At 57.9% G+C, this 19,860-nt stretch overlaps 1 protein-coding gene across 12 annotated transcripts in view; it reads right to left on the bottom strand.

Annotated features, from left to right (window-relative positions):
* Window positions 1-19,860, bottom strand: part of BRF1 (BRF1 RNA polymerase III transcription initiation factor subunit) — a 75,465-nt gene that overhangs the window by 6,088 nt on the left and 49,517 nt on the right. For 3 of the 12 annotated variants that reach the window (XM_059058852.2, XM_067027614.1, XM_067027615.1), the window contains 12 exons: window positions 15,021-15,170; window positions 13,862-13,955; window positions 12,538-12,664; window positions 12,123-12,162; window positions 11,652-11,744; window positions 6,948-7,217; window positions 5,366-5,427; window positions 4,716-4,797; window positions 4,555-4,610; window positions 3,949-4,205; window positions 768-819; window positions 78-252 (listed from right to left, as the gene is read on the bottom strand). In XM_059058852.2, coding sequence (XP_058914835.1) covers window positions 78-252; window positions 768-819; window positions 3,949-4,205; window positions 4,555-4,610; window positions 4,716-4,797; window positions 5,366-5,427; window positions 6,948-7,217; window positions 11,652-11,744; window positions 12,123-12,162; window positions 12,538-12,664; window positions 13,862-13,955; window positions 15,021-15,170 — 1,458 coding nt within the window. Of the gene's footprint in view, window positions 1-77; window positions 272-767; window positions 820-3,948; window positions 4,206-4,554; window positions 4,611-4,715; window positions 4,798-5,365; window positions 5,428-6,947; window positions 7,218-11,651; window positions 11,745-12,122; window positions 12,163-12,537; window positions 12,665-13,861; window positions 13,956-15,020; window positions 15,208-19,860 lie in introns of all 12 variants that reach the window. The other 9 variants (XM_059058851.2, XM_067027611.1, XM_067027612.1 and 6 more) reach the window with 7 other exon arrangements.

Below are 19,860 nucleotides of genomic sequence, written 5' to 3'. Positions count from 1 at the left end.
CAAGGCGCAGTCAGGGGTTTGTGCCTCTTTCTCCGGAAGCCCCCGCCCCGCCCCGCCCGCTTGTGGAGGCCCCTCACCGTTGCCGCCCATCATCTGCAGGGCGCTGACACAGGGCTCCCCATCCTCCTCATCGGGGTCCTCCTCGTCTGCGTCCTCCTCTGGGTGGTACGACACAGGCCCACTCTCCACCACGACCGCTGGCGTGGGCCCGACGGGCTCGGCTTCCAGGGAGGCGGGACCCGGGAGCAAGGCCTGCTGGCGAGGGGCTGAGCTGGGGACAGAGCACGGCTCCCAGGCCACCGCCGACGAGTGCTCTCTGGGGCGGGGGGTAGGCCCCACCCTTCACGAGTGGCCAGCGAGGGCACCTGATCCCCCGAGCCTGCCCCCACAGCTGCCCTGAGACCCCTCAGGGGCCCTGCCTCCCTGCTTCTCCCTTTCGTTTCCTAGGCCAGACCAGGACCCCAACAATAAGACCCTTGAACCCCAAGACAAGGGAAGAGGGAAGGCCGCTGACCACGCTGGACCCTGGGACCTGGGCCTGGCTTCCCACACGGAGGGCTGCGATGGCTGTGGGCTGGCACACACTGGGGGGCTCAGGCTTTCAGGCCCCGGGCGCCCCTGGGCCTCAGGCCTCCCTCTGGCTGGGCTGGGACGGCCGGAGCAGCGGTGCTGGCACCCCCGCCCTGACACGCTGCTCACAGACGCGGCGCCGGGCATCTGCTGTTTCCCAAGGATCCCTGTCCCCCGGCTATGTCCACACAACGCACCTCTCCCACCGCCACCTTCTTAGCTGGCTGCGTCAACACCATCGGCCTCAACCTGGAAGAGAGCACAGCACCGTGGCCTCAGGCCAGGCTGCACCATCGGCCACGAGGACACGGGCCCCACTGGAAGGCCCGTTCTCTGACAGTGGCATCGGGCCAGACGTAAAGGACGACGGTCTACTGAGGCTCCCGTGGCACCGCCCTGACTGGGTCTCGTCCACCCAGTGGCTGCGCCTGGGCCCTGAGTGCTGTCCTGGCACCTCCTCCACCCAGGCCTGGAAGCCCCGCCCCGCCCCGCCCCAGTCCCTGCATTGTCCTTCTCCCGACCCCACCGGCTGGGCAGGTGGCTGGGTGAGGGCGCCGCCCTCTGGGTCTCTTGACGTCTACCCGACAGACATGGCACACACAAGATTCTTCCCCCGGGGCCTGGGTGAGCACTGCGCCCACAGCCAGGGCAGGGCAGGGCCAGGGTGCTGGGGATGGGGGCACGGGGAGCCAGAAGCAGCCGGAAATCTGGATTTCTGTATGAAAGCTTCTTTTTAAATGTTGGCAGCAAATTCAAATTTCATCGAAGCCACTCTGCAGGGCGACAGAACGTCCCTCTGGACAGAACCCCCGTGTATTCGTCAATACTCCATGAAGGATAAAAACTAGAATCACGCCACCCTGCCACCCAGGCCCCCCAGGCCCCCCAGGCCAGCTGTTTTCGGAAGCGGTCCTGGGCCATCTGCCCCCTGCCCGCCCCCCCATACTTCCAGAACATGTGGCGGCTGAGGGCAGCAGCTGCTGTGGGAGACCCCCGTTCGGTCCTCCCACGGGTCCACCCTGAGTTTCCCCTGTTGCTGGAAGAGGAGGAGGGGGGAGGCACGTTCTAAGACCCAAGCCCCCCCCTCCCCTCCCCTCCCCCACCAGCCCGAGAGCCTTGGTTGCCCCCTTCACCCCACCAGGCCCACAGCACCGGGCACCCACTTCTGCTAACAGCACCCCTCCCAATGGGCTTGTTCTCCTTCCCTCGGACCCTCCAAACACAAAACACAAGGCGCTTTCTACACAAAATCCACTGTAAGGGGCCGGGGGCGCACACCAAGGCTCCCCGGATGCTGCTGACCTGCGCAAGGGCGACAGCGGGACTCCCACGGGAGATGAGGCGGGTCCTCCTCCCAGCCCTGGCCGCGGGAGCCATCCAGACCCAGGGAGCCCCCCACCAGACCTGTGCAGGGTGGCCAGGGCAGGGGCAGAGCCCACACTGCAGCTGCTTCCCTCCAGAGCACAGCTTGAAAGAAGATGTGCGGGGGTAGGGAGGGGGCGCAGGTGATCGACCGGCACCCACGGCGGCCCCAGCCCCACACAGCCCGCCACCCTGGACCCTCCTGGCTATCTGGCCCAGCCCTGCCATGACATGCCAATGAACGCTGGGCACACGGGGAATGGACCCTGTAACAGCCTCCGACAGCGGACACCTGACGGCGGGGGTCTGGCCCGTCAGGCCAGGTCTGGGCAGCCCGCCCCGTGAGGGCCTCAGAAGCAGTGGCTCCGGGGTCTCACAGGAAGCCCTCGCTCTACACGGTCTGGGGCTGCAGCCCGGAGGGGACAAGGCGGCGGCTCACGCAAGGCTGTGCCCAAGCTCAGAGGAAGCCCCTCCCACACGGACGGCTCTCCGGGTCCCCACCTGTCACCTGGGGAGACGTGAGCTTGCAGCCACAGCCGCAACAACCCGAGGCCCGGCAGAGAAGTCCAGAGTCCCCAGAACCCAGAAGACGGGAGCTGGTGGCACGCTCCTACTGACTGAAGGCCAGCCTGGCTGGGAGAACGTGCTGTCGGCGGATGGGGTGAGCGTGGCTGCTGACGTGAGGGCCGGCAGGAGGTGGGTCTGGGTCTCGGGCCCTCCTCTCAAAGCGCGCCCGGCAGCTGTCCACGCACGGTCCTGCGGGCAGCCGGGTCTGCTGGCACTTGGGGACACGCTCCTCCTCCCTTCAGCCCACGGCCCCAGCCAGCCGCTGGCCTGGAGGATCCGTGGCTGCCCCACAGGGCCGCTGCCCCTCCACTTCTGCAAATGCACCGCGGGCACCAGCCGCCAAACTGCTCACAGCCGGACGGCGAACACTATGTCCGCGAGGGAACAGCCGGGCCGTGCAACGGGGCTCGGCCACGGCATCTTCCACTGACAAACACAGGCTGAACCTGAGCTCTGGGAGAGCAGCCCCCGTCACCCCCACGCACGGTGATGGCAGCAGGGGATGCGGAGCTCGGGGGTGAGGCGCTCCCTCGCCAAAGGGCAGGCTGAGCAGGACGAGGCTGCCCGCCACGATCCGGGAGCACATGTGGCGACCACACCGTGTCCAGGCGGGGGGGCTTCCCAGGCTCCAGGGGAGCAGGGGGCGGGCCTCCCACAGCAGGCGCTCTTGTGCCTGACATCAGAAGGGAGCACAGGGCCACCCAACAGGACCAGGACCAGCTGTCCGGACACTGACAGGCTGCACTGGGCGCTTGGGGGCTTGGGGGCGTGGGGACTCAAGGAACAAGGGACCGGGGTCACCAAGTTACAGAAGAAGTGTCGCAAAAACTGCGGAAAATGCTTACTCCCATTTTAGAGAACAGAAACGCAAACCAGAACATCTTTACTTCTCCGATGAGCCAGGACTAGAAAACGGCAGCGACAGAGGAGAGGGGGTGGGGTGGCGGGAGCGCAGCGCCACAGGGCCCTCCCCTCTGGAATCCCCCCGCGAGCACAGCCGGGGGACCAGGCTGCAGGCACGCAGACCAGCCTCGGCTGTGGCAGGGGCTCTCGGGCGCCGCAGAGCTGCCGGGACCTGGCTCCGCAGGGGGGTGGGTGGCCCCACCAGCCGCCATCAGGAGGGCCCTGTGGTCACGCTCGTGTCTTCCCCACCCTTCCCCACTTGCCCCATCAGCGGTTTGCTCTCCGTTGGCGGAGAGAGCAGGGGGATGGGGACGGGCAGGCAGTTCGCAGAGCACGTCGGAGGGCCCTCCCGGGAGAACGGACCCCTGGGGTGGAGAGTGGGCCCGGCCCACAAGTCTCTTCAAACAGAACAGACCCCGATGCGGCAGGACCCCTTCCAGGGCTGAAGCCCTGCTCAGCTCCTGGCCAGGGCAGCGGGGGCCACGCTGGACACCGACACTGGTTCCTAGCACACACGTGGGGAACCCGGCCCGCCTGGCACGGTACCTTTTCCGCACGCTGGCCACGGGATCAGCCCCGCTCGTGCTGGCGGGCGCTTTCCGCCGAGACAGCCTCCTGGCGCCAGCCGTCTCCTGGGGCCGGGCATGCTCCCGGCGCGGGCCGGCCCCGCCCTTGCTGTCGAGGCCCCGGAGCACGCTGTAGTTGATCTTGCTGGAGATCTTCTTCTGTTCCAGCATCTTCTCGATGGCCTCCCCGGCCGTGCTCGCCTGAATCGGCTCCCGCCGCTTGCAGGACTTCTTGGGCTCAATGGAAACACAACATTACGCCTCCTGTAGCTCTCGGTCCTATGAACCTGCCAGGTGCCACTCAGGACGTGGCAGTGGGGCTCAAGCCATCAGGGTCGGCTGGGGAGTCTTACTCTCCCTGGAGAGTGGGGCACCCGGGCAGTCCAGCGCTGGAGGGGCCGCTGGGCAGCTGCAATCTGCCCACAGCCCACCGTGCAGAGCCCCAGCCAGGCTGGGCCCCAGGCGGGCTTTCCCAGGTCGTAGGGCGGGGGCGGGGCTGGCTGGGCGTCAGCCAGTGGGAGGCCAGCACAGTGCAGGGTGGGCGGCCGGGAGCTCTCAGGTCCCTGAGGAAGAGGCCACGCCCTACCTTGTGCTCCTTGTAGATGCCAAGCTCCCTCTCCTTCGCGATTCTCGCTTCTTTCTCTGAAAGGTCAAGGAGCAGGGTCAGCAAGGCTGGTGCCCCAGGGCGCCTGGGAGGGCGGGGTTCCGCCAGGCCCACGTCCCAGGGCGCCGGGGGCAGGCACTCACCCCTCTGCTCCCGCAGGTACTCAGCGTTCTCCCGCATCCACAGCTCGGCCTTCACGCGGGCTTCGGCCTCGTTCAGGATGTACTGGGGCAGAGCACAGCGTCACAATCAGAGAGCGCGCCCAGAGCTCAGCTCTGCCAACGCGCTCCCCTGCACACACATTGGTCAGGAAGCAGGCCTCCGACACAAGAGGGAACGTTGCGTGGAGACCCGGCTAACACCTCGGCGTCCTCCACCCTTCCCAGGCCGGCCGAGGGCCGCATCCACGAACCAACCCCGCAGCAAACGCCCCTGGGCTCTTGGCAGTTTGCAGTCCCCCGCGGCACGGGAGCCAGGCCAGCCAGAGCACAGGGACGGGACATGGGTCTCGGAGAAGGAACTGAGGTAAGGGCTCAAGACGCCAACTTAAGAACACGCAGGTGGCCTCAGGTACAAGGTGACTGGTGACATATCAAGGGAAAGGCTTCCCGCCTGCCAGAGAATAAGCATTGCCGGACAAACTGCTAAGAGCCTGTTCCAACGACGGCAGGCCCAGGGGGATATGGAGCTGTGCCCCCAGCCCACAGGAGCTTCCCAATGGGGCGCAGCCTGGCACCCCAAGGACCCCAACAAGCACCCCCTGCGAAGGCCACTGAGAGCTCACGGCGCTTACTCTGTCGATCTCGAGGTCATCAATGCCGCTGAGGTCTAGCTCACCGTCCCCGGAAGCATCTTCTAGAGGGAAGCACAGCCTGGCATTTAGGGTCAACGCCCAGTTAAACGAACGCATACATCACCTGGGCCATCTCAAGACTCAGGGGTGCGGCCAAGGGCGTCTAGCACCTGCTTCCTCCCGACCGCCAGCCGGTCCCAGCCCCATCCCTGCGAGCGCAGGGCACGGAGGGGGCGAGGCTTACATCCCAGCGCCTCATGGAAGAAGCACAATGCTAACTTGGAAGACCTCCCAGTCCTCACACTCTCCTGTACAGAAAGCTTTTCAGATCAACAAGCCCAGGAGACGGGGCCTCGGGGAGCCTTCTGTGACCATGCTCAGGACACCCCCAAAACCTGTTGGCCACCACCCTCCGGCCCCAGCTGGTCAACAGCACAACATGCGTGGCCCAGAAACCTAGGCTGCCCCTCCTGTGGGCCGCCCCTCGTCATCCGACGGTTCTCTGCCCCGTCCTGCTGCTTCCAACCCGACGGGAACCGGGGATGCTCTCCTGTCACGTTGCCGCTCCGCGGCTGAGGCTGGGCGCTCGGGCACACCCCCGCGCCCCTCTGCGGTCAGCCTCGCTCCCCGTGCTCTCTCAGCTCCAGCCAGCTTGGCCTCTTCCTGTCCGGGTCGCAGTGCCCCCCAGCTGCCTCAGGGCCTTTGCACATGCCCTCTGCTCTGCGCTGTGGGACCTGCCCCGGGTTCCACTCATGTGGCAGCTCCCTTTGGGGTACAACCCACATGTACCTAACTGATGGGCTGGGTCTGTGTCACATCCCTCTCCCCTCTAGACCACCACTGCCACCAGGGTAGGCGCATGACCACCCATCGCCACGCCAAGCCACAGGGCACGGGAGGAACATCTGAGCAGCATCCCTCTCACAGAGGCTCCTTGCACACAGAGGCCAAGCCCTTGGTGCCCAGAGAAGAGGAGGCAGGGCCCACCTTACGGTGAAAGTGCAACAAGACCAAACCCGCCACCCTCCTGGAGCTGCCTGCATGCCAGGCCCCCCCGGGGGAGGAACAGCTGGGCCCCTGCGCAGGCACCCCAGCACTGCAGGCACTGGAGCCCAGCAAGTGACATCCGTCCGACCAATGAAGATGCCACCTTTGGCCGACACTTTCCCACCAGGTTAGATGCAGAGGCGCGGGCAGGGGATGCCAGTCCGTCCCCATGGCCCCTCTGTAGCATATGACCTCTGCACTGAGGCCTCCCAAGCTGCACAGGGGCAGGAAGGAGCCTCCAGCCACAGCCCGACCAAACTGAGGGCTCTGGTCAGAGGAGGAGGGTCCCGGAGATGCTGACAAGCCCTGCGGCATTCGGGCGTCAGCACAGCTGGGGTCACTGACTGCTCACACAGCCTGCGGCAGAGCTGGCAGCGCCCCTCCCAAGCCCACCCTTCTAGGAGGCCCCTCAGAAGCAGCACCTCCAACTCCCATAGGCAATGGGGGACGACCCAGGCCTGGAAACCCCACCCGCCCAGAGGAGCCCCCCACCGTCTCTCCATCACCCCTGCTTCCCCAGTCCCTGTGCACTCACTGGGGTCCCGGCTCTGGGAGGAGATACACTCTCGGATGGAGTCCGAGATGCCCAGACTGGCCGCAGTGGGCAGAGGGCCGAGCAGGGACTCCAGGGCGGGGGGCCCACCACCTCCCTCAGGGCCTCCTGCCGCCTCCGTGCTGCCGGAGAGGCCCCCACCAAGGAGCTCCTGGTAAAAGTCCTTGTTCAGGTGGCTGGCAGCGGCCTCTAGCTCTTCATCCTCGGCATCCTCCTCGCCAAATAAGCTGGATGTGGTGTCCTCAACAGAGCCTAGGAACACAATTTCACACACCACCTGTTAACCAGGCAGGAAGCCAGAGAGCCCGCTTGGTGAAGAGGAGCATTTCCGCCCAGCTGCAAAAGGCACTTATTCCAAAAGATGCGCCTTGTCCCAAGGGCGCCCAACACCCACCCGCCCATGAACGGGCCTCAGCCCACACCTCACACGTGATGCAAAGATTAACTCAAAATGGATCAGATGTGAACCTAACAGCTAAAACTATAAACGTTTCAGAGAAATGATGGGAAGATAGGTGACTGTGAATTAAACAAAAACTTCTTACACACGACGCTGAAAGCAGAATCAATAAAGCACTGATAAGTCGGATTTCATCCAAATTGAGAACTCTACCTTTGAAAGACACTGTTAAGACAAAAAAACAAGCTGCAGACTTACCTGCAAATCACACATCTGACAAAGCACTTGTCTCTAGAACATGTAAATAACTCTGGAAACACACAACCCAATAAAAAACGGGCAAAAGGTTTGAACAGAGACTCCAGCAATGGCGACATGGGTGGCAAACAGGCACGCGTCATGCTGTCACGAAGGACCTGCAAGCCTGCATGCCCCGCCCCCTCGCACAGCCACACCAGTGCGAGGGGCACGGAGGGAGGGACGCCACACTCCCGGTGCCACCACGTTGGAAAACAGATGCTTTCTGAAAGACTTAAACACTTCTCCCCCTGATCCAGCGATTCCACTCCTCAGCATTCACCCAAGGGAAAAGGAAATAGAGACAGTTACACGATGGACTTCCCCGGTGGCACAATGGTTAAGAATCCGCCTGCCAATGCAGGGGACACGGGTTCAAGCCCTGGTCCGGGAAGATCCCACATGCCGCGGAGCAATGAAGCCCGTGGGCTACAACTACTGAGCCTGTGCTCTAGAGCCCGCGAGCCACAACTACCGAGCCCTCACTTTGCAGCAAGAGAAGCCCGCGCACCATGACGAAGAGTAGCCCCCACTCGTTGCAACGAGAGAAAGCCCGTGTGCAGCAACGAAGACACAATGCAGCCAAAAATAAATAAATAAATAAATATTTAAAAAAACACAAAACAAAGACAGTTACACGCATGTTCACAGCCGGTTGCGTGCAACAGTCCAAGACTGGAAATAATAATCCCAGGGTCCTTCACCCAGGACTGGGTGCACTCGGGGACCACTACTCCACAAAGAAGGCTGATCTAGCGACGGACGGTTCAGAGCAACTACACCAAGTGAGAAAGCCAGAGGGGAAACAGGGTACACACTACCTGATCCTACGTATGTACGCAACATGACTAACTTCCAGCGACAGGAGGCAGCTGCACACCGGGGTGGGCACTCGCCGGGCCCTGGGCCTGGAACACACACCCCCAACCGCGCGCATGGCCCCTGCCTGGAGCCCACGCCATTACCGTGTGTGTCACCAGACATCCCACAGGAGGGCCACGGCAGGGGGAGGACGTCGGCCGGTCCGCTCTGTCCACCGTGGGGCCCCAGGGCCCAGAGCCCAGTACGCATGCGACACGTCCTCCGGGGGCAAGGACTCGTGCTGCGTCCGCGGCCCACGGCCTCCTCCAGCCCTCCTCCAGCCCAGCCTCCGTCCTCGCTGCAGAGGAGGGGACGCAGGAGCTGCGGCTTCCTCGCCGGGGCTGGAGGCTCAGGGGCTGTTCACGAGGAGGCAGTGGATCCAAGGAGCGAACCACGGCCAAGGCGGGCCGGGCCTGGCCCTTCCTTCTTGAGACAACGGATGAAACGTGGAAGTGGTCCAGATACCCAACGGGCAGGGGTGTGGAGGAGGACATGCCCCCGACGGTCTCCCCAGAAGGGAGGCATGTGAAAAGCTGGAACTGGAGCAGGAGACGAGCGGCCCCTCCACGGTGCCCGGTAAGCGTGACGGCAGCCACTGGCAGCCGGGCACCGGCGGGAGAGCGCGCCCGTGTCCTCGCCACGGCTGGGCAGGTGCAAACAGGTGCTGCCCGAGAAACAGAGGGCTGAAGAAACCATGTGAAGGAAACCACTGGGACAAAATCCAGACCTTCCCAAGGTCCAGAGAGCACCAAGCAAAAAAGCCCATAGGCAGACAGAAAAGAGCTCGCTTCCACTGTTGAAAGAGAAGAAGCTCTCAGGCTGGATCAGAAAGCAGAGCCCAATTCTCTGCCGTCTAGAAGAGGAGGACACGGACGAACAGGTGGGGCAGGCAGAGCAGAGACCACCAGGCGTGCCCCCAGGCTGCGGAGGACGCCAGGCACCAAAAACAAGCCAGCCTCAGCTAGAACACGGCGGCCACCTCTGTCTGCAAGAGGACCTCAAAACTGAAGATGTGACCAGTGAGATGCCCCGACAGACACAGAACCCAGCCCAGCTGGACGGGAGCAGAGGGGGCCTCCTCTCAAGCAACACTGGCGTGTCCAACCAGCGGACCTGTGGCCACAAGAGTTGATGGCACAAGGGAGGGACAGCGCCAGCAGCACACCCGGTCACAACGCAGTAAATGTGGAAGTTAACAACAAAATCAGAAAACAAAAGCCCCCGCCCCAACTCTTAACTCCCTCACTTGACTCTTAGCACCAGAGACAAATATACTCTGCGACTGCAAGCGGCGCGAAGCGTCTGACGCCAGGACAGCGGATCACCGCGCAAACGACGCCCGGGCCCTGCCCTGCACGCCTGCGCCATCGGAAACCCGCCAGGCAGGGGCCTCAGTTTAGAACAAGGAGAGAAGCTGTGAGGAGGACAGAGCAGAGGGAAGTGGAAATCACCGACAGTGTACAGGAAGCAGCAGGGGTCATAAATCAGTGCAAGATCTGGTTGAAAGAAAAAAAAAAAAAAAAGATCTGGTTGAATGGGAAATCAACAACCTAGCTTGGTTAAAAAAAAACAGAAAAAACAAAACAAACACAGAAACAAACTATGCAGAATAAGAAAGGATAAAAATGAAAACCACCAGAGAAACAATAAAGTCCAAGTATCATAAGATACAAGTTTGTTCAAATCCTGCCTGGGTGGGACGCCGTGGCAGCCTGAGAACAGAGAGGTTCACCGTCTGGCCAGGCAAGGGCTTCCCAGAACCACGGGACACTATGGAAATGACGGATCACATTCATTGACCCAAGAAAACCCTGTGTCCTCTCCGCAGACCCTGCAGACATCAGAAACACTCCCCGACGGCTGAGATGGGACGGCTCGGTGAAAACAGCAGTGGGTGTTTCCTTTATAGGACAACGTGGTATTTCAGCCCAAAGCGTGTAGTGCGTGTCCCGGGCAACACAGAGGTCTTGCGCGGAAGCCGGATGACGTGCCCGTTGTCACAGGCAAGACTCAGCACGGTCTTTATGGGTCAAGCAACGGACTAGGCAAGAGCAAGAAAGCAGAGGCCTAAAAATCGTGAAGGGCAGTGAAATTCCACTATTTACAGACGACCTAACTCACCAATTACTTGAATAATCCGATGATGAACTGACAAGTACTAAAACCAGTAACAGAATCCCTAACATTCAAGAGCACAAAAGCAGCACCTAAAAATCTGTATCTTCCACAAACACAGCAGCTGCGGACGCCACCTATGGCAGCAATAGGGAAGGCAGTGCAGCTGGGACCCAAGGCCTCAGACTCGGAAGAAAACCCCCGGGAGGGAGACACCCCGCTCTCGCTCTCGGGGAGGATGGCGCCAACATGCTCCAGGCGATCGACAGAGTGGAGAGCTGCGCTGGGGCAGGCAGCGGCCAGGCTGACTCTAAAGATCGGACGAGAAGGTGAACCAGAGCAGCTACAAAACCCCAGGGAAGAGGCGGTGAGCAGGTGCTCGCCTTCCAGACTGGATGACGGATGGAAGCGACGCTTACTCAGCACCCGTCCCTGTCCTGTGAGCCAGAGCGGGGCGGGAGGGCGCCGGCCGCAAACCCGCACAGCGTGAGCGGAGGGGGCGCCCCGAACCAGCCGGGGTGTCCCCGGAGCACGGCAAGGGAGGCAACGTGGGAGAAATGAAAACCACACATGCACAAAGAGATCTGTCCGAGGGGGCTCACGGCAGCTTCGCGAGGCCCCAGACCAGAAATGGGGGTGCGCAAGAGCTGCAATGGGACGCGGGGAGAGGCGGCAGCGGGGAGGGCTGTGTGGGCCGTGGCCACGGGCGCAGGGCGAGCTCTTTCCCACAGGCAGCGTCTGCCAATGAGTGAGTACCCTGAGGGCAACGGGGACAGGAGACTGGTCTGGAAGACTCGGCCGCCCCGGAGCTGCTGGGGACATGGTGGCTCGGGGTGTCCTGGGAGCAGCTGACGCCCCGCTCGGCGCGTGGAGGCCTGGGGCAGGGGTGGAGCCAAGAGACAGGGTGCACGGCCACGGTGGGGGCGGCAGGAGGGGCAGCGAAGCTCGGCGGTGGGGCAGGTGCCGGACACGGGTGAACTGAGCCAGCGGGTGAGGAGACGGGCTGGACTCACCATCTTTTGTCAGGCTGGCAAGGGCCCCCTTTGCCTTTGGCCGGCTGTTTTCTAGTTCAATCTCAATTGCGTCCTGGTAGCTGGATATTTCACCTGAAGCAATAAATTAACAGCAAAAAGTAAGCACAGGGGACTTCCCTGGTGGTCCAGTGGCTAAGACTCTGCACTCCCAGTGCAGGGGGGCCGGGTTCGATCCCTGGTCAGGGAACTAGATCCCACATGCGTGCCGCAACTAAGAGTTCACATGCCGCAACTAAGAAGCCCGTGAGCCGTGACTAAGAAGCCCGTGAGCTGCAACTAAGGAGCCCATGAGCCACAACTAAGGAACCTGTCTACCACAACGAAGACCCAGCAGAACCAAACAAACAAATAAATAAATAAATTTTTAAAATGTTCTAAAATAAAAAAGCAAGCACACAATCCGTTCCTGTAAGGACGTGAAGCACCCGTACATTAAGATGGGCTGGTTACCTTCCACTTCCTCCAGCTGTTTTGACAGGACTTGTTCCAGCTGAAAAGGAAAAGGACAAATGCATTTAGTGAAAGGAGCAAGAGCGGTGCCTGCCAGTACCCTGAGGCCTCTTGACCCCAATGCAGGTCCCCAGCCTGACGAGAGGGACTCGGAGACATGAGCGCCAGGGCCCTCAGGGAGGTGGCTTTGCCCCAGAAACTGTACGGGATGGATGCCCTGAGCGGGGTCTGGGGAGGCCCCAACAGCAGATGAGATGGCTCGGGGCCCAGGAGGGACTGTGCTCAGCGTGGCCCACCCTGGCCCCCAGCTGGGCTCGGCACCCCGCCCCCCCTTCAGTCCTCGTAGCTAAGCCACTGTTGTGAAGGAAGAGCAGGAAACGGGTGGGGCAGCCAGGCCCGGCGTGCGGGGGCCCACCTGCTTCATCCGCAGCTTCCTCTGCCCAGCTGTGTAGGACGGGGGGTCGCACTCCTCTTCCAGGTCGACCTTCATGAACTCGTCCACGGTCAGCTGACTGGTGGGGGTATCTTCAAACTCCGTGAGCCTGAAACAGACGCTTGAAAGGGAACCTGGTGCCCGAAAACAGTGCTCAAACCAGCAGGGCTTCCCTGCTGGCAAAGGGGTTGGGAATCCACCTGCCAATGCAGGGGACACAGGTTCGAGCCCTGGTCTGGAAAGATCCCACATGCGGCAGAGCCGCTAAGCCCGCGAGCCACGACTACTGAGCCCGCGTGGCACAACTACTGAAGCCCACACGCCTAGGGCCTGTGCCCCGCAACGAGAAGCCACCGCGATGAGAAGCCTGCGCACCGCAATGAAGAGTAGCCCCCGTTTGCAGCAACTAGAGAAAGCCCACGTGCAGCAAAGATCCAATGCGGCCAAAAAATAAATAAAACAAATTTTTAAAAAACCAGCACCCCGTTTACAAAACAGTCCCTCAGGGGCGCTGGTTCCCAGGCCCAGCACCCTGCCACACACAGCTGTGAGCACAGGCCCGGGGGCTCTCTGGCAGCCTCTCAGCCCCTACTCTATCCTGCCGATAGCTTGGGCCCCTGGGAGAAAAAGGCATGGCACCCTCATTGCTCCCACAGGTAGACTCAAGAAGGCCCCAGAAGGAAGGAGGCCGAGCCACCAGTCCCAGGCAGGAAAGGCTCCTGCACCGCAGTGTGCCCGGCCATAATTAATTCTTGTCCATTTCCTACATTTTATATAATCTTCAAAATGTTCAACAGAAAAATTTCTTAAGAGAACCAGAGCTCAAATAAGCAAAATAAATTCCCTCTGCCTTTGAAAACTGCCATAGGATATGATCTCAGTTGAAAGACAGTCATCAAGAGCTCCAGACTCAGGGTAAATACCCTGTGCTGACGGCTGTGCCAGCGACTCTCAGCTGGTGACTCTCTCGTCACAGTCTACGTGGAGCTCCCGCTGGAGCTGCCGTAATGACCCTGTGAAGACGGTACCCAAAGCAGGGGCTCGCCCGACCACTCCGTTACAGGGACACAGTGACCCTCTGCTTGAGCCTGGCTTCCCCCAGGGAGACCGGTCACTCAGGCTGCACCAGCCAGGACACAGGCAAGGCCACTCTCAGTACCTGTTTCCTGACCTGTGAGTCAGGGTGACTTTACAAACCACTGTCCGCCTCAATACAGGGTGGAAGAAAGGGGCCACCACTTGGACAGCCTGAGACGCTGTGCAGGGAAGCCTGGCCAAGCCCCCGGCTGCGGTAAGAGTGACCCACCTCTTGCGCAGCGTGGATTCGCACACCTTGACCACGCTGATGACCTCTTTGACGGTTCTCCGGAAATCGTGCATCCTGGCTGCAACCAGAAGTGCTGGAAAGGAATGCAATGGGGAATTCAGAAACAGGATGCTCCCGCCAAAAACAGGACCGATGCTGTGCGCAGAGGGCTGATGACCCCACAGTGCGACCAGCTGGAACAACAGCGCCAGAGGGTGCTCTGGGAGCCCCTGGGGCGACACCGTCCTCCTCACCTTACTGTGGGCGGTGCTGCACGGTCTGCACAACTGTCAGAATACCTAAGATCCACCAACTGCTTTGCAGGCAATTATACAATAATTTTTAAAAACGTAAGGAGTACTGCATTCACACATTCCTTTCTTAAACGCAAGAAAACTTAAAATACACTTTTTGAGAACTGTGTGTAACCTCTCAAAGCAAACGAGTGAACTGTGAGGTGACCTGTATGGGAAACACTGGCTGGTGATGGACAAGCCAGGAATCGGGGAGAGAGGGAGTGGGCCCAGGTGAGCTGTGCTGGTGACCACAACTGGCTGGACCCTAGGAGAGGCCCAGATTCTGGACTGCACACTCGGGAGTCAGGCTTGGAGATGGAAAACGCATCTCAGGAAGCACTGATCCTCCTGGTTGCTGAGCGCTCTGGAAAGGAGTGGACTCGACCTTGTGGGGCAAGGTAAGAGGCTAAGAGGAAGAGTAACGGCCCTCCTGGGGAGGAGCTCCAGGTCCAGGGAGTGTCAGCAACAGAGCAGGAGGGCCGCCTGTGGGCTGCTGCCACCTGGAGGGGAGACGAGACAACTGTCCTTTGGGGAACGGGGAGCTAGCCCGGAAGCCCGGGGTGCCCTCTGCAGCAATGACTCAGCACGGCTGCACCTCAACATTCAAGCCTGGGGTCAAGGCCAGGAAGCTTGGCAGTCCCCTTGGCCTCTGAGGGTCCTGCCTGTTCCCCAAGACAGAGGGGAGGCCAACAGGGAGCAGGCGGAAGTCCTTGAGGGCTGGGTTCGGACTGGGCAAGGGAGGCGAGCAGGCAGCTCTGGAGACAACCCACTACCTACCGGCTCATCCTGCCGAAGGGTCAGGACAGAAAGCACCTGCGTGCTGGCAGCGGGGCCCAGCCAGCGTGACTCGAAGGCCACCTTACCTGCCCCACAGAGGCCCGAAGGGCGCCGGCCCGTGTGCATCCAGTCCCTCTTCATCCTCTGCAGGAGCCTCAGGGCCGTCATGGACACCTCGTGGTTCTTGTCACCAAACTCCAGCAGGTGGGCGAAGCGCGGGATGTACAGGCAGGGGTCTGCGGAAGACATGCACCTCAGCCAGCCGTACGCGCCCTGGAACAGGAGTGTGCAGTGCCAGGAGGCCCCGCGGTGCGTGTGCTCCACATCTGGCAGCACACGGAAACCCACCTGGTGCGACACGTGCTCCCCGCGCCCCCCACCCCGGCCACCCTCACCAGTCCTTCCACCGCACAGGCTCCCCAGGGCCCCTTTCCTCTGACACGAGCCCCCCTCCTGGACGCGCCGCCTCCTGGAGCAGCTGTAGACACTGCGGCCGGGCGGTTGCTGCACCCAGAGTGGAGCCGGTGGGCAGGACGTGCGTGCCCTGCCACGTGACATGGGGGCCCCAAGCCTGCGTACACGTCGCACACGCTCCTGCAGACGCACACACAAAACCCCGCTGCTTCACTTGGCATTTCGTGGACTGCTGAGAGTCAGCCAATTTTTTACGCACGTATTTTCTGCACGTGCTCTTGGGTAATATGCCGACTTACATCGCCTGCCCTCCTGCCTACGGGCACGTGCACCTCTTCAGATGAACACCTCTCTCACTAAGGGAGTGTCAGCCCGGCTCAGGAGGGACCGGAGACGCCTGCACACACACCCTCTCCCTCCTTACCAGCACTCCCTCACGCAGCTTTGGGCTAGAAGCTTCACAGAGTGAGCAAAAACCACCAAGTAATGTACTCAATTCAGCTAAGCATCTGGATTGCCATAGGCAACTGAAGGAACCCTTCAGAGCTCTATGACCGAGAATAGCAGGGCGAGACCTCCCTTGGACAAGATCATCCAGGAAGGCTGTGCTCAGGGGGCTGTGGCGGAGGCCCGAGGAGGGGGGTCCAGGAGGGGACAGGCTGGCCCGGAAGCAGGTGTGTACAGGCAGACAGAGGAGGATGAAGGGCAGATCGGGAAGACCCTGGGAGGCACAGGAGGGAAGGGAACTGGTCAGCTCATCTCTGACACCCCCAACAGCAGCACAAGCAGGTGGGTCAGAGACCCCAGCTGTTTGCCAACACCCAGCACCGACCTTCTGGGCCCCAGCCTGCCCACTTCTCCTGGCCTCTCCGTACAGCTATAGGGTATTCATGACTGAGCTCTGGTCCCTGGAAGCCCCACAGATCCTACGAGCACCTCTTCCACCCCTGCCAGCCTTGGCTCACATAAAGGACCCAGGGAAGGTTTCTGAGGCCACAGAGATTGGCAGCTGCCCCTGAAGCAGCCTGGGTCGCCCGGGACTGCGTGGATTCAGGCGGATACTCCCCTGCACTGATGGAGGAGGCTGTGGTGGCGTAGGGAGCAGTGCCTCTTGGTTGCTTTAATGCCAGCCGGACCCCAACAGCCACCCAGCTCAGTCCAGCCAACACAGTGTGGAAATTAATAAGGGCAACCTCGCGTAAAACGGAGGCGGGAAGCCCTGAAGGGGGCGCTCCCACACCAGGCCCTCCTTCCCAGCTTGCTTTGCGTCTCTGGGCAGGAAGAAGCTGGTGCGCTGCCCTGGGAAGAGGAAGAAGATTTTCTCCCGGCCCAGCAACAGCCCAGCCAATGAGAAACCGCCACACCCTCAACTCTCATTTTCCTCCAATGGAGACTGGAAAACCTTCAAAGCAGCCCCGCCCAACTCCCCCCCCCCCCAATAAAGGAAGGCTCCTCTCCATTGTTGCAGGACTTGCCTGTGGTTTGCCGTAGCTTGCGGGTTCCGAACTGCAATTCCCCTGCCTCTCCCGAGTAAATTCATGTTGCTGGTAACGCAACTGGCTGTTTTAGGTTAACAACAGGCAGCTACTACCACTTAACCCCCTTTCAGAGACGACAAGGTGGCCATGATGGGGCAGAGTCAGCTGAGCCTAGGCAGTCTGGAGCTACACCTACTTCCACTGTGGGTGTTTTGTTTTGGGTTGGTTTGGGGTTTGGGGGGGTTATTTGGTTGCTTAAAAAGATATTATTGGGAGAAAACATATTTTAAAAATATAATTGCTACGGTTTCTAATTATTTACAATAAAACAAAACCCATCAGATCTGGGGATTAAATTAAAAGCGCATTAAAGGATCTCATCCTGATTTGGCTGAACTTTGACGCTGATTAGTTCTTGAAATAGAAAACTAGTACTGGTAAAAATTTCAAGGCAAACATGCCAGCAGTCTGGGATAGATGTGGAATGGACTGGGACATTTAAAGTAGGGAGAAGAAAAAAAAAAAAAAAAAAACTAGGAGAAAATAACAAACCACAAGTATAGATCACACAATGTACGTTAAATTCCCTAATCAGCTTGCACAAAACGCTAAAACCAGGATATGGTGTTTACAAGAGACACTTAAAAATAATGCAAAAAGGTGAAGATCAAAAGGCTATGCTGGGACCCATGAAGCAGGTCACCAGGAGGAAAAGGGCAGCTGTGAGGGGGCGGCAACGGGACTCAGGGCAGGGGCACTGAGGGGACACTGATGACGGAAGGAGGACAAGATAATCTTCAAGAAGACAGGACACTCACAAATCTGTAGACATACGGGGAAAGAGAAAGCATTAAATAAAGCAAAAAGTGTTGGAAACAGAAATTTCCACACTTGATATGAGATTTTTAACACAATTTTCTCAAATTTGACAGACTGGCTTGGGGAAAAAAAAGACCAAATGGGGAACTGGATGCCATCACCATAGGCTCAATTTAACAAATATGTTTTAAAGTCAGTACCTTACAAAAAGTAATCATTCTTTTCCAAAGTCTGTGGAACAGTTATGAAAATTGACCGTGTATTAAAGAACAAAGAAACCCTCCCTACATCCCAGAGAACAGAAATATCACAGGATGTGCCCTTTGACCTCAAAGGCAAGAAAACTAAAAATCAGCAAGACAAGGGTACACTACACAGCCCTCTCACCTCCAGACAAACTATTAGGAAATTAAAGAACAATTTTCTAGGTAACTTAATAGACTTAAGTGCTTAGGTAAAGACAAAATAATGAACTAAGTAGTTAAATAAAAAACTAACAAAGTGAAGTATTTAAAACAGGCAAAAAAGAAGACTTAAATAGACATTTCTCCAAAGACGACATACAGATGGCCTACCGGCACATGAGAAACTGCTCAACATCACTAATTATTATAGAAATGAAAATCAAAACTCCAACGAGGTACCACCTCATAATAGTCAGAATGGCCATCAACAAAAAAAAATTTACAAATAATAAATGCTGGAGAGGGTGTAGAGAAAAGGGAGCCCTCCTACCCTGTTGGTGGGAATGTAAATTGGTACAGCCACTATGGAGAACAGTATGGAGGGTCCTTAAAAAACTAAAAATAGAGTTACTGTATGACCCAACAATCACAATCCTGTGCATATATCAGGAAAAGATACATGCACCTCGACGTTCACAGCAGCACTATTCACAGTAGCCAAGATGTCCACTGAGAGAGTGGATGAAGATGTGGTACACATACACCATGGAATATCACTCAGCCATAAAAAAGGAGGGACTTCCCCCGTGGCACAGTGGTTAAGAATCCACCTGCCAACGCAGGGGACATGGGTTCGATCTCTGGTCCGGGAAGATCCCATATGCCACGGAACAACTAAGCCCGTGCGCCACAACTACTGAGCCCACATGATGCAACTACTGAAGCCCATGAGCCTAGAGTCCGTGCTCCTCAAGGAGAAGCCACCACAATGAGAAACCCCTAGCTAGAGAGCCCGTGCGCAGCAATGAAGACCCAATGCAGCCAAAAATTTTTTTTAAGACAAGGAAATAATGACACTTGCAGCAACATGGATGGACGTAGAGATTATCACACTAAGTGAAGTAAACCAGAGAAAGACAAATACCATATGATATTGCTTATATGTGGAATATTAAAAAAAAAAGAGAGAGATACAAACCAACTTATTTACAAAACAGAGACTCACAGCCATAGAAAACTTATGGTTACCAAAGGGGAAGGGGTGGGGGATGGATCAATTAGGAGGTGGGGATTAACACATATACACCATTATATATAAAATAGATAACCAGTAAGGACCTACTATAAAGTATAGGGAACTATACTCAATATCTGGTAACAGCTTATAAGGGAAAAGCATCTGAAAAAGTACACACACATGTATATATATATATATATATATATATATATATATATACAAAATATATATATATACACCCACATGTATCTATATATAATTGAATCACGATGCTGTACACCTGAAACTAACATGATATTGTAAATAACTATACTTTTAAAAAAGCTAATTAAAAATGATGATATGAGTGTTGCAAAGAGGGCTAAAAAAGGGGAAATGGAAATATTACTTCTAAAGCCAAATGAAACATTAAAAAAAGGTTAAAAACCTCCATCTTAAGAAAAAAAATTAATACAAGAAAAAAGGAGCAATAAAGAAAATAAATATATAAATAAATTACTTTCACCAGGAAAAGAATTTTAGAAGATAAAACCAAAAACACTATGGTGCTGGTACAAAGACAGATATATAGACCAATGGAACAGAATAGAGCTCAAACAAACTCACACATGCATGATCACATGACCTCTGATAAGGGTGCCAAGACTACACAATGTGGACAGGATAACGTCTTCAACAAATGGTGCTGGGAAAACTGGACACCCACATACAAGAGAAAAAAGACGGAACCTTATCTCACACATCATATACAAAAATCAACTCCAAATGAATTAAAGACCTAACCGTAGGACAT

The sequence above is a fragment of the Kogia breviceps genome, chromosome 3 (genome assembly GCF_026419965.1).
Source record: "Kogia breviceps isolate mKogBre1 chromosome 3, mKogBre1 haplotype 1, whole genome shotgun sequence".
Taxonomy (NCBI): Eukaryota; Metazoa; Chordata; class Mammalia; order Artiodactyla; family Physeteridae; genus Kogia; species Kogia breviceps.
This window is presented reverse-complemented; position numbering and strand designations above follow the sequence as displayed.